At 40.0% G+C, this 14306-nt stretch overlaps 1 protein-coding gene across 11 annotated transcripts in view; it reads left to right on the top strand.

Moving 5' to 3' along the window:
- The window catches only part of rhbdf1b (rhomboid 5 homolog 1b (Drosophila)), a 28662-nt gene extending 14356 nt beyond the window's left edge, over window positions 1-14306 (top strand). For 3 of the 11 annotated variants that reach the window (XM_036217208.1, XM_036217206.1, XM_036217211.1), the window contains 15 exons: window positions 1599-1707; window positions 2976-3182; window positions 7317-7439; window positions 7511-7647; window positions 7728-7982; window positions 8064-8175; window positions 8255-8329; window positions 9717-9878; window positions 9970-10070; window positions 10157-10220; window positions 11252-11346; window positions 11464-11539; window positions 12539-12639; window positions 12722-13213; window positions 13290-14306. In XM_036217208.1, coding sequence (XP_036073101.1) covers window positions 1599-1707; window positions 2976-3182; window positions 7317-7439; window positions 7511-7647; window positions 7728-7982; window positions 8064-8175; window positions 8255-8329; window positions 9717-9878; window positions 9970-10070; window positions 10157-10220; window positions 11252-11346; window positions 11464-11539; window positions 12539-12639; window positions 12722-13213; window positions 13290-13485 — 2305 coding nt within the window. In that variant the 3' untranslated portion in view covers window positions 13486-14306. Of the gene's footprint in view, window positions 1-1598; window positions 1819-2972; window positions 3183-7316; window positions 7440-7510; window positions 7648-7727; window positions 7983-8063; window positions 8176-8254; window positions 8330-9716; window positions 9879-9969; window positions 10071-10156; window positions 10221-11251; window positions 11347-11463; window positions 11540-12538; window positions 12640-12721; window positions 13214-13289 lie in introns of all 11 variants that reach the window. The other 8 variants (XM_036217207.1, XM_036217202.1, XM_036217210.1 and 5 more) reach the window with 5 other exon arrangements.

The following is a 14306-nucleotide window of genomic DNA, read 5'->3' as shown; positions in this document are numbered from 1 at the left end:
GTGTTTGTAATTCTTGATTTGTTACATAACTTTAGATTTGTGTTTGTAATTTCTTGATTTGTGTCTAACTTTAGATTTGTGCCTTCATAGTTCTTGATTTGTGTCTAACTTTAGATTTGTGCCTTCATAGTTCTTGATTTGTGTGTAACTTTGGAATTGTGCGTGTCTACTTCTTTATTTATGCATAAATTTTGATTTGTGCGTTTGTAATTTTCCTTGATTTTTGTGTGTAATTTTGTAATTGTGCATTTGAAATTCCTTGATTTGTGTGTAACTTCGTAAATTTGTGTCTAATTTTTGATTTGTAACTCATACGACACGTTTTCTTTTTAAGTACAAAAATTATGACTTTCAAAAAAATATGAAAAACAATTTACACACGCACAACTTATAATCACAACAGTCAATAAATCCCTGTTGTGACAGTAAAATCTGCCCAACACAAGAAGCTCTCAGCCCACATCTGTTGGCTCAGCTGTTGGACAGGACAAGTTAAAAAAAAAATATATATATATATATATAATCACAACAGCTTGAAACTAACTACACACAAATCTTTAAAATTCATTCATGAATCACTTGTTATGCACACACAAAATGATAGATAAAATGATACGATAAGAAAACTCTGATGACCCAGCATTCTAGCAGCATTTAAACGCATCACTTACAAACCTTAGAGACGTGAAAGAGTCTCATCAGATTTGTGCATAATTGTGGTTTTGTGTGTGTCAAGAGATTCATGTATAGATTTTAAAGATTTGTGTGTGTAGTTAGTTTGAAGCTGTTATAAATCTAGTTTGTTTATGTGTGTAAATTGTACCTTTTTAATTTAGTACTTGTTGTACATATGCACAAAATGTTTGTATGAGTTACAAAACAACAATTACACACTCACTAATCGAGTCTATTTTCTCTCCATACACCTCCCCACAAAATCCACATCACACCACTTTCTACTCATCGTTCTATTGAACAATCTTGAGTCATTCAAATGTTGTTTGTTGCCTTGAGTTTTGCAGTTTCAGCTTTACTGCAGTCTAAAAGAAATGATATCAAATGTCATTTTATATTTATCAGTTTTTATTTCCTGTAATCTCCATCTGAGTCCCAAAGGTTTTAGTTTTCTCCTCCCGTCCTCCAACAGTCTCCGCCCCCACCCCTTCCCCCGTCCCGTACAGCCTTTCAAGGCCTCCCCAGCTGCCGTTTCTTTAAGGATGTTTATTACAGATAAGAGCGTTCAGAGCTGAGTTTTCTCGTTTGCTCCACATCTGCAGTGAGGCTGCTGCTCTGGCAGAATCAAACTCTGTTTTCGTTCATTCTGAGCTCAGTTTGCACACACAAACATGCTGGTAAATCCTGTTAGTCTGGCTGAGGTAACCGGAAGGGAAATACAACACAGGACTGCGCTGCGTCGTCATGACGATCCCGTTTAATCCCCAGATTTACAGCTTTACAATCGTAATGTGTTTTTAATCCTGATTTTATTTTTTATTATGCAATCCCTTCATCTTTACCTGAAGTTTGACATGAGGCGAACAAAGCAGAGACGCTGGTTTGACATTCCGACTTCAGTGTCAGTTTTTCTCTCTCCACAGAGGCACCGCTGACTGGTTCGGGGTCAGCGAGGACAGCAACAGCACCCAGCGATGGAGGAGGAGGAGCCTGCAGCACTGCAGCCAGCTGTACGGCGGCCTGAAGACGCAGGTGATCAGGGAGCTCCACAGCCACGACAGCCTGTCCCTGCGTAGCACCGAGACCCCGCCCCCTCTCCCACCCCACCTCCCCACTCACCACCACCACCTGGGCATGCGGAGGGTAGGCCGGCTGAAGTGTAGACCCTTTCCTACCTCAGTTACCTTCCTTTCAGAACCCCTCATTTGTTTCTATTTCTTTCTTAATTGTCTTTTGCTTAGAAAATAGCATCGAAATAAAAAAAGTGTTTTTTTTCTTCTGGTATCTCACGGGGTCAGCCTTTTAACAAATTAGATAAATTGCCTCTTGAAAAGGCTACACAGTGGTACAGTGGTTAGCACGCTAACCCCACACACAAGAAGGCTCTGGTTCAAATCCCAGCGTCCAAAACCGACTTCATAGGTTAGTTAGTTACACAAAAAAGTCCCCAAGTGTGCCCTGCAACAAACTGGCAACCTGCCCTGGGTGTACCCCACCTTCACCCAGTTGGAGGCTTCATGAGCCCAAAAGGGATACAGCAGGTTGAGAAGACCGAGGGGTTTCACTTAAACAAAACTATTTCCCAGCGAATATTCAATGTTGGCCCCTATACGGTTTACTGAATTGGTGTGCCCCAGCTTGGTTTGTCCGCGGGTTCCATGGTGGCCCCACCTGGGTTTGCCCACATTGGTTTAGATGGAAACTCAGTGGTCTGGGTCCCTATGCTGGCTAGCCGCCCAGTAGACAGCGAGTTAGCAAGCTCGGCCGACCTGCGAGCCAAACTACTGAGTGCCCTCTCAACCCAGTGTGGGCAAACTCAGATGGGGCTACCATGGAACCTGCGGATAAACCCAGCTGGGGCCCACCAATTCAGCCCAACCCACATTAAAATGTTCTCTGGGTTATGGCAAAAAAGCTTTGAGAATAAAGAAGCGTAAATGCTGTGACTGTAATGCTACGTTCATACCTATCTTCTGTCCTCCACATTCTCACATTCGTCACATTTGGACGTTTGGTTAAGGACCCCTCCGCGTCACAAATTTACATTTAGGGTTTCCATAATGTAACAGGGCTGCAAACCGGTCCAGTGCAGGGACGTGGAGCACACCGGTACCCTAACCCAGTACTGGTACCCCTAACCCATCCCAGTACCAGTTCGTGTCCAGGACCATGTCTGGTACTGGTTGGCTCATTTAAGAGACAAAAGCAAAAACTGAGAGTGTGAAACACAAATTAAAAGTTCTACTTGTAACTTTTCTTTTCTTATCGTTATAAAAGGTTTTTGACGTTTCTGTCAGCAGGTGGTGGACCCCCTGTCGCGTGGCCGAGCGTTTCGCGTCGCGGACGAGGTGGACGGCCACTTTGTCACTCAGAGCCCCCTCACACCCGGAGCCGCGTCCCTCTGCTCATTCTCCAGCTCCCGCTCCACCCTCAACTGGTTACCACGGAGACGCAAGCGGGACTCGGTTGCTGTCATGAGCCTGAAGGCTGCAGCAGCTCTGATGAAGGTGCAAAATGTTCATAATCTCAATCTGAGAGCAAAATCTGTACCTGCAAAAGTGCGTGGACTTCTCAGATGTCGTGGTCTTAACATAAATGGGCATTCATCACCGCTTTGTATCGGTAATCTACTCTTGGAATTGGAAGCGTAGGTACATTTAATCTCCATTAAAATTTGGGTGGTCGTTCTTCTGCAGATTTGTTACATAAAACATCAGTTTGCCTTTTCAGGGATTAAAGTCGTGACAGGAGAGGACAGTTGTGGATATAAAGAGTGCATGTTGAGGCAGCAGTGATCGTGACGCCAGCGTCGGCCTGTGTTTGTTGGGCGGGGCTTACCCGGAGGAACAGATGGTTTTTGATAATACACAGCGAACGCTACGCGCTGGATTGAGGTCAGAATATTCCAGAAGAGCAGAGCTAATCCACCAGTTGATAGACGATGCTCCAACTGCACAACCATAGTGCGACTGAACGATATGTTTTACATATGTATTAGTATCAGTCTGCTTATCAGTGAATTCAGTCAGCTGTTAAGGCTAAATTTCCTTGTTCTTTGGGTAGTGATGGCTAAAGAACCTTCCCAGAAGTCAAAGTTGTGAGTTTTTCATATATTATCTGTGTAAAATAAATCATAACAAACATAAAAAAATGCATAATGGAACTTTAACCAATAAAAACAAAAAACAAAATTGCAGATTGAGAAGCATAAAACTACATATTTCTGAAAATGTGCCCTAAATCTGGTCTAGATAAAAGGAATGTGGTGACCAAAAAAATAAATAAATAAAATCTGAAGTTAATTAGTTCATTTGACGAAATTCACTCCAATCCAGACAATAAAAATGATCAATAAAGCCGCGAGCAGCGTTGTTTGACTAACGGGCGCTACCTTCCCCCGCCCTCACTGGTTGAGCGGCTGTGACGCGCCCCTCCCCCTCTGCCACCCTAATCAGTGCCTTAAAAAACCCTTTTTTCCCCAATAATGGCTTTCATTTGGTTTAAACTCCATAGCAACCATTTTATTTTTTGGTCGTCTGGTGGTGATGACCAGATCGATGTCATTTTTAGAAGATTCGGCTAAAGTACATTTTTGGATTTCCTTGGCAACGAAGGCTTTTTGTTAGCCACTCCCACATTCCTAATATAATCATATTGATGTCAATACTATTTTGTTCAATTTAAGCAATGGATTAATTTATTACATTTTCACAATATTCCGGTAAAAAATGTGTACTTGACACGCTAACGCCCTTAAAACCAACATTTTTTGCCAAGTAGCTTCTCAATGATGCTTGAGGAGTTAGAAGCCGATTGACAGAGATCCCCTAGGAGTTTAAATTTGTCAAAAGTTTGTACTAAAGGGGATTTTTGAATGTATAATTCAAGATGGCAGCCTCTTCCTGCGGTCAAAGGTCAGCAAAACTGCAGTTGTGGTTGTACAGAAGATTGTGGTTGTGCATCAATATTTGTTATGATCAATTCTTTTCCCATACATTTACACAGTGTAACAAAATGACCACCAAGTCATGGGTCTTGTGGCCATCCCATAATAACTTCCAAACTTCCTTTGATATCCCCGACTTGCGTGTTTTGGTTTTGTTAGTGGATTGTGAATATTTTTATGCGAGATTTTGACCCCATTGGGTTTTTTGATGGTTTCTCCGCTGTGATGTCATCATTTTTTAAGGGGGTTGTTACTCCGAGTTTTTCAGTATGTGGTGGGGGTGACATTTTTGCTCAAAGGCACAGAAAGAAGAATTGCAAAACTGTGGTTCTAACAGTCCATGACAGCAGCGGTTGAGGCATTATAATCCAGTTTAGTCTAGATTAATCCAGAAAAGAAAAAATACTTAAACTGTATTTTAAAATAATTCCATACGAGTCACCAACAGATTTAGTCTATACATGTTAGAGCAAAAGCAGATGATAAAACTATCCTCACAATTGTACAAAATAAAACAGGAAGTAAAACAATAATTCTCTTTTCCTCTTTATAGCTGTTGTGAAACTGAAACGTGAAGTTGAGTCAATAATATTCACATGTATACTTGTTATTTAAAACATGTCAGGATGATTTTTGGATTCTTCAAAGTCTTTGCAAAATTTGCATTGCATCACATCCAATTACCAGCTACGAAACAGCCTCTGTGGGCGTGTTCCAGCCAACGACATGTTTGTCCCACAAATTTGAGATCAAAATGTTGGAAAAATTTAGAGTGAAACTATAATTTAGTCCTGAGAACAGGGGTCCCCAAACTGTTTCCAGTGAGGGCCACATAACTGTTTTCTTCTCTGATGGGGGTCGGTTTGTAGGCTAACAGTAAAAATAAAACAAATCAGAGCCTAAACGTGAAGATTTATGGTTTTCCAGAAAGCCACACATAGCCAAATTTTAAATAATTTATTTCTGTAATCTTCACAGGAAAAAATAATACTAAAACATTTTAAAAACTAGATATAAAGCATTACCTGTGATTGAATAATAGCTGAAGATGCTTAAATTGATTGCTAAAAACTCTGAAGCTGATAGCTCAAAACTCTGAAGTTGACAGCTGAAAACACTGAAGCTTGTAGCCAGCTCAGATATTAGCGAAGTGCCAAATTAGCTGAAAAAACAAACAAAAAAATACAAAATTCTAAATTAGCCAAAACAGCTACCATGTAGCGGAAACATATTAGCTAAACTTCAAAATAGCCTATAAAACAGGAAAAAAAGGCCTAAATTAATCAAAGCAGACTACAGTTTTTAATCTGTTCCTGATTCTGTCACTGTTGGGCCATCAGGAGGAAACCCGGATGCAGGAAAGAGTCACAAGTGCATTCGAGTCCAAGGACTTTAATTTACATAGTAGACAAAACTCACAGGGCTCAGAAAACAAGCCAGGAAACAAAAAGAGCCGACAAAGTCCCTTAAATATACAGAGAATAATTACTGAAATGCTGGCAGCTGTGACTGCTTAGCACAGAGGTCGGCAACCTTCAACAGTAAAAGAGCCATTTGGGCTTGTTTTCTACTGATCTAAACCTAGAAGGAGCAGTATAGTCTTATTCTAGCATATAGGAAATGCGGAATTGCATTCATGAACCTCTTTTTCTTTTTTTTAATAAATACAAAAGCAAAAATTATCAACAAAAGCAAAAATATAAAAAGAAACTAGCATTTCTGAAAATACAATTTTTTAAACATTTTTACCTTTTACCTTTAGTAGATGCCGAATTAGCAAAAAAAAGTGTCTCTTGCCTCATTACTAGCTGAACTCTAAATTAGCATAACATTCCTCAGTGAATCAAATCATCTAAAAATATTAGCATGTTGCTAAAATAAAAGCTAAACACTAAATTAGCCTAAAAACTCAAGTAGATAACAAATTAGCCAAAAATGTTAGCATATTGGTAAAATATTAGCTTAACTCCAAATTACCATAAAAAATTAAATGGAGGCCAAATTAGCCAAAAAAAGCTAGCTCATTTCTCAATTACTTGCTAAACTAAAGTAAATTACTCAAAAAAGTTAGCCTTGTTCTAAAATAGAAGCTAAATGCTAAATTATCCCAAAAAACTTCAGTAGATAAAAAATTACCATGCTGCTAAATTATTAGCTAAACCCCAAATTAGCAAACAAATAATCTGTGAGCTAAATTAGTCAAAAATGTTTGTTCCTAAAATAGAAGCTAAACTTTAAATTGGCCTAAAAACACCAATAGATAAAAAAATTGCCAAAAATGTTAGCATGTTGCTAAAATAATAGCTAATCTCCACATTTTTGGAAGATTACTATTTTATTTTTCTTCAGCCAGAGAGCCACCAAGTATGGAGCCGCAGGTTGCAGACCCCCTGGCTAAGCAGGATGCACAATAGAATAGGTGGAGTCACAGCTGCCTGCACAGAAGAAAGAAGTAAAGTGATATAAGAAGCAAAACATGACAGATTCACATTGATTTGAATAAGAAATACTCAGAAATGCTATTTTAAATCTTATTTTTCTTTATATATGTCCTCCATCATAAGAAAATACCACAAGAACATGTTAATACCGTTTTACTTCAGCTGCTAATTTCCTTTCGATATAGTTTTCCTACATATTTACATGTTGTGTTTTTAAAACGAGTTTTATTAATGAGGGTGTCTGTGTTCGTTAGGGTCGGACATTGGGGGAGGGGCGTGCCGGGCAGTGCCGGAGGCGGAGTTTCCTGCCCCCAAGTATCTTTGAAGAGGACACGGTGGATTTCCCCGACGAGCTGGATACTTCCTTCTTCAGCAGAGTGAGCACACCTTCATCCACGTCGGCGTGAAACCTCATCATGGAGGTTGAGTCCTACAACTGTTTCTGCAGGACGGTCTGCCGTATGACATATCCAGCTCTGCCGATGACGTTTTCGAGACGTCCTCAGAGGCCAACCTCAAACATCTGGAGGAGAGCGCGCTCACAGGAAGTGTTCACAACAACCTGGAGAGGAGCCATCTCACGTTGTGGGTTCATATTAAAAAAGATATTTGTCTCTCCAGCTGAGGGGTTTTTGATGGTTCCTGCTTGAATTTCCTCCATCCAGCCCTTTGGAGAGAGGATGGCGGAAGGGAAAAGACGGTTGTCTGATCCAGCCCAAAGTCCGGCTGAAGGAGGAGGCGGCGGACGCTCAGAACCATCAGCAGCGCGGTCAGAAAATCGCCGTTCCCGTGAAGAAGCTGTTCGCCCGCCAGAAGAGGCCGTACGGGCTGGGCATGATCGGACGTCTGACCAACCGGACGTACCGCAAGCGCATCGACAGCTTCGTCCAGAAGCAGATCGAAGACATGGACGATCACAGGTTTGAGGCCCAACCTTTCGACGATACCTCCAGTGTTGTTTGTGTTCCAGTGTTCGGACTCAGACTCTGCACTCGTTTCAGGCCCTTCTTCACGTACTGGATCACGTTTGTCCATTTGGTCACCACCATCCTGGCTGTCACCATCTATGGTTTTGTCCCTTTTGGCTTCTCTCAGTATGAAACTGTGGACTCAGTGAGTGTGACCAACACTGTCAATAGTTTTACTGTCACTGATCTTTTTAAAACTCATTTTACGTGTCTGCTTGTTTCAGGTCTTAAGGAATAAAGGAGTTTATGAAAACGTCAAGTTTGTCCAACAGCAGAACTTCTGGTTAGGGCCGAGCTCGGTAAAGATTTGACTTTTTCTGTCATTTATCTATGAAGTGTGTCATTGATTTAGGATGTTAAAGCCAATTCAGGTATTTTGAAAGAAATACAAAGAAATTGTAGAATTTCATGAAAAAATATTGCAATATTGCGTAAAAATTTCAATTGTGCGACATTTATGAATACCAGAAGTACAAGCATGAATGTCCTGAACGTGATGAACGTTTTGATAATGCAGAAAGCGCACAAAAAATGTAAAGAATTTCGTGAAAATAACTGCAAAAATTAAGTAATATTTGCAAATAACCAAAGTACAAGCATGAATGTGCTTGACCTGTTGAACATTTTGATACAAAGATTGAATAAGTTTGAAAATTGTACAAAGTTTTGGAAAAATTTGAATAATGTTTCCGTTCATTTTCAATGGTTCTAAAAATAAAGTAAGTGTATCAAAGTACATCGGATCCGGCCCTCTGGGTAATTCTATCCGGCCCTCCAGATCTTTTTATTTTACTGTTATTAATAGATTTATCTTGCAATGATTTTTAACTTGTATAATTTTTAACAAAATATATTTTTTTAGAGAGTAAAATATTGAAAGTTATTTAAGATTTATGTTGATTTATTCTGGAATAATATTCCTGCATTTTTATTTTTCAGAATTATGTTAAAAAGTTACAGTTTTAAAGTTTTAAAACTTGTCATTATGCTAGCTTTCTGGACTATTTTGGCATTTACTAAGATTTTTAGGCTAATTTAGATAATATTTCAGCTACACACTAGCTGTTTTGGCTAATTTAGGCTTTTATGTTTAAGTTTTTTTAGGCTGTTTTGGAGTTAAGCTAACATTAACACACGAGATGTTTTGGCTACTATAGGCTTTTTTTAAACGTTTTTTAGGATATATGGAAGTTTAGTCATTTTTTCAGCTACATGTAGCAAATTGTGGCTTTTTATGTTTGTTTTTTAGGCTGTTTTGGAATTTAGCTAATATTTCAGCTACATGCTAGCTGTTTTGTTTTTTTGGCTGTTTTGGAGTTAGGCTAATATTTACAGGGTAGTTATTTTGGCTAATATAGGCTTTTTAAGAGTTTCTTTTCTTATATTTTGAAGTTTAGCTATTTTTTTTCAGCTAGCTGTTTTGGCTAGCCTAAGTTTTCCTTTTTTTTAGTTTCTTAGGCTAATTTGGCATTTAGCTAATATTCAGCTTAAGCCTTTTTAGTTATCAATTTCAGCATCTTCAGCTATCAGCACTAGCATCTAGCATTTTGGCCCCCTGTGTGATTGAGTTTGACACCCCTGCCTTAAAGGATTCACACAATAATTTCCTGTTATGAATATGGATTAGAGAAACAAAGATTTTGTCCTAATTTTCCAGTTTTTTAATTGCATCATCTTCTCTTACAGGAAGCCCTGATTCACCTGGGTGCAAAGTTTTCTCCGTGCATGCGTCAAGACGAAGAAGTCCACCAGCTGATCCAGGAGACCAAAGCCTTAGAGAGAGAGTCGGGCTGCTGTGTGAGGAACGACCGCTCCGGCTGCCTGCAGACGTTACAGGAAGAGTGTTCGGTTAGTGTGACCCACCGCTGCATCACTTTAAGCTGAGATTTGTCATTTAGAATCAACAGATTTTAAGCTGACGTTCTTCATTCTGCTGCAGAGTACTTTGGCAGAGTGGGTCAAGTGGCCTCAGCATCCCAGCGCTCCATATCTGAAGGGTAAACTGCGTCAGCATGGGTCAGTCTGCCATCAGGATCCAAGGTAGCCGCTGACACGTCGACTGTTAGGAGTGTTTTTTTAATATTTTTTGCTCACATTTCTTTCTCCTGTGTTTATTTCTTTAACAGAATTTGTCTGGAGCCGGCCTCAGTTTCACCTCACGAGTGGCCAGACGACATCACGCAGTGGCCAGTGAGAACATTAGATCTGATTTCTGAAATTACCCAAACAAATAACTTGAATTTACAAACTTTGGTCATTAGCGTGTTAGCTTTAGCATTGCTCGTAGGTGTTTTGCCTTCGGTCGTCAAAAATCTACTGGATGCACAACTTTTCAGTGAACTTGGAAGTTAGAGAACGGTGGTTGAGTCCAGTTGGCATTGAAACAAGAGAACTCCATCCTGGTGATGGATTTGTAATGAATATTTGAAACGAATTGAGCTTTATTCATATCACAAAGGATACATTTATTTGTTTTGGCTCCACAAAAAGGCTAAAAGTTGAAAAACATCTATGAAATTTACTAAATACAATAATAATTGCAAGTTATAAGTTAATAAATTAATAATATAGTATACTGACAAGTAATAAACTAAAATATAGCATATTATTATGTTAGCTTAATATGTTAGCTTTTATTAGCTTATGATGCTAGTGTCATTTTACATTTTACAGCTCGAAACAATGTGGTTCTGGAATATTAGCGACAGCATTGGGAGAATGGGGGATCAGTTTACCCTCACTAGCCCCGCCCCCTTTTTTGGTGGCATTTTTAAAAGAATGGATTCAACCTCCCGCTGCTCTGTTTGGTTACCCTTTAATGACCCAATCGTCTATTTTGAGTTCTTAACAAGCATTTTATCAAAGAATTTATCCTTAAAACTGTGTTTCTGAGCATTTCTTAATTCAAATCGCATCGGATCAGAAAACCAGATGCTAGAAAAAGCTCTGAATGATGATGAGACGATTGCAGGCAGCTGTGACCCTCCCCCAGGAGAACCCAGCTGGGGGGGCATCCAGGAGAGGACATCACAAACCCTCACTTACCCCTACGTGTTTTAAAAGTGCAGTATGCCCATAGAAAACGTGTGCACGAACATTTTGGTTCACCAAGCTTAATATTTCATGCACGGTCGTACATTTTTGACCATCTTTCATCTGTTTCCACCCATAAAACTTTAGCTTTTAGACGTCCAAACTCTCCCTGTGACTGTGGTTTGTAGGTCTGCACGCGCTATAACTCCGGGAATCACACCAACCTCCCCCACATCGACTGCACCATCACCGGCCGGCCCTGCTGCATCGGCACCAAAGGACGGTGAGAATCACACCACAGCTTTCTGTTTTTAAGGACAGAGAAGTAAAAAAAATTGGTGTTATTTGAGTAAATCGATGATCGTTAAAGTTCCATAACAGCTTTTTTGTTTCGCTGCAGATGTGAAATAACTTCCAGGGAGTATTGTGATTTCATGCACGGCTACTTCCACGAGGAGGCGACTCTTTGCTCCCAGGTGAGATGGTGACCAATATTTTTAATCTTGCTATCCCATCATCTTTGATCTATTATCACATTTAGCATTTTCCACATATATAGTTTCTGGAGTTGCAGGAGTTGGTTTGAAATTCACCTCTGAGTAGTGGGCGGAGAACCCCATCCCCCTTTCCCCTCACCACTGCTGAGAGCTCTCTGTTTAAATTTTCCCTTGCTAGCTCGTGGCCCTCCCAGCGTATTTTCTAGGGTGCAGGGAAAAATCGACTCTCCAATATATCGCGATATTTCGTTTTGCGATACTTTTATCGATTTAAAATGCTGACAAGGCGATATTTAATTAATTATTTATAATATTATATTTTTTGTTGTTGACTGTTTCCTTTAAGAGCAATTTTTTCTTAATTTACCAAAAAAAAAAGAGCAGCATAAATTTGTGGGTAAAACAACAATATTATCATGAAATAAGATGAATTTTATCATTTTATTACCATGAAAGGCGCATTAATATTCAGGTAGAGTTTTGTTCCAAGTCAAAGAAAAAAAGAAAAAGAAAAAAAAAAAAAGTAAAAAAATGTTCTGATACTACGACGGAGTATTAGGGCCACAAAAAAAAGTAATATTATGAGTTTTTTTCTCGTAAATTTACGAGATTTAAAGTCGTAATTTACAAAAATATTTTTTTCTTTATGAAGTGGCCCTAATACTTGTCGTATGATACAGACTAAGGATATATCAGTATATACATCGTATCGTGAGCCAAGTATTGTGATACGTATCGTATTGCCAGATTTTTTCATCTTTTACAACGATTTGAATAAAGAAATACTATTTTAAGGTTCTTTATCTATCTCCTCCTTTATGACAAAATGTCCAGAAAACACAATTTTTATCTGAGGGTCTTCAAATAAAACTGTAATTTTCCAGATGAGGCTTGAAACCAAAGTGGCAGCATCATAAATACTTTTGTATGACCACAATGATTCGAACATCTGTGTTTTCCCTGAACTCGGTCTGTCAGGTGGCCTGCATGGATGATGTCTGCGGTCTCTTACCGTTCCTGAACCCAGAGGTCCCGGATCAGTTCTCCCGCCTGTGGCTGGCTCTCTTCCTTCATGCGGGGTGACTTCCCTGTTCTCATAAATCACACAACTAAGAGTGGAAAGTGAAAGCTAAAATGAAACTCCTCGTCTTGCGGCTGCAGGATCCTGCACTGCGTGGTGTCGCTGTTGTTCCAGATGTCGGTGCTCCGGGACCTGGAGAAGCTGGCGGGCTGGCTGAGGATCTCCATCATCTACATGCTGAGCGGCATCACCGGGAACTTGGCCTCTGCCATCTTTTTGCCCTACAGAGCAGAGGTACGGGTCGTCTGCAGCCTCACGTCTGCACAACACTGCCCCCAAAAGAGCAACCGTAGGAACTGCATCCAAAAGAGAAACGTGGACATAAGCTCCTCCTCTCTGGTCCTCCAGGTGGGTCCTGCTGGCAGCCAGTTTGGCATCCTCGCCTGTTTGTTTGTGGAGCTGTTCCAGAGCTGGCAGATCCTGGAGAGACCGTGGCGAGCGTTTGCGAAGCTGCTCGCCATCTCCGTCTTCTTCTTCTCCTTCGGCCTGCTCCCCTGGATCGACAACTTTGCCCACATTTGCGGTTTTGTGTCGGGATTCTTTCTGTCCTTCGCCTTCTTACCGTACATCAGGTATGTAAAAAAAGAAAGCTGTCTTCTGGATCAAATTATAAAGTAATTAAAAACTTTTTTTGTTGTTTTTTTCCAGCTTTGGAAACTCGGACGCTTTCCGAAAGCGAGTCCAAATCTGCGTCTTCCTGCTCATCTTCGTCGGCCTGTTCTCCACTCTGGCCGTCCTCTTCTACGTCTATCCCATCAAGTGCGACTGGTGCGAGTACCTCACCTGCATTCCCATCACGGACAAATTCTGCGAGAAGTACGACCTGAACGCACACATCCTCTGACGGCGGACCAAGCGGGGAACGGTTCTGCAGGAATACCAGGACGTCACACACGTTCTATGGAGCTGAAGTGGGGCCGATATTATTTGAAACCCAAATAAAATAATAGTGTTTGGACAAAAAAAAAATGTCCAAAACTTTTTGCTTTTGTAAAATACATGTAATTATTCTCAGCTTCAAATGGTCAATTTGTTACATTTCAAAACTAGAAATTTCAATTTTTCAAAACATTTTTTTCAGTTTCAAATCTTTTTTTTATTTTTAAATCTGAAAATTTCATTAAACTCCTTTTTTCCTTTTCAGCTCTTTTTTTTTCTCTTTGAACTCTTTTTTTTTTCGTTTTCAATTCTGAAAATTTCAATTTCTAAACTTTTGGCCCCATTGTGGGCGGAGCTAACATGAAAAAACCGATGGGGGTGGAAACTTCAGTCCTGGTGCATTCATTGACTCTGAAAACTGTGATAATTTTGGTCAGAAAATGGCCGTTTAGTCTGTACTATCATAGTCTGAAGTTGTTCCAAAACCGGTCTAAGAAGCTCTAAGAGTTTTGTTGCGTACAAAACGCTGTTCTGGTCCGTTGATCTTATTGTGTCACAAACAGGCATCAAAGATGTCCAGATGTTTGGAAAAATGGCTTCATGAAATCTTCAGACTATCAAAGTACAGACAATACATCCGTTTTCTGACCGGAATTATCGCAGTTCTCCAAGTCAGTGAATGCACCACCCTCATCGATTTTGATTGGTCCTTCGTGTTAGCCCCGCCCCAACGCGCCACAAAGGGGCCAAAAGTTCTGAAACAGAAATTTTCAGATTCAAAAATCA

The sequence above is a fragment of the Oryzias melastigma genome, linkage group LG19 (assembly GCF_002922805.2).
Source record: "Oryzias melastigma strain HK-1 linkage group LG19, ASM292280v2, whole genome shotgun sequence".
NCBI lineage: Eukaryota > Metazoa > Chordata > Actinopteri > Beloniformes > Adrianichthyidae > Oryzias > Oryzias melastigma.
The sequence above is the reverse complement of the archived record's forward strand: the minus strand, read 5'-3'. Positions and strand labels throughout refer to the sequence as shown.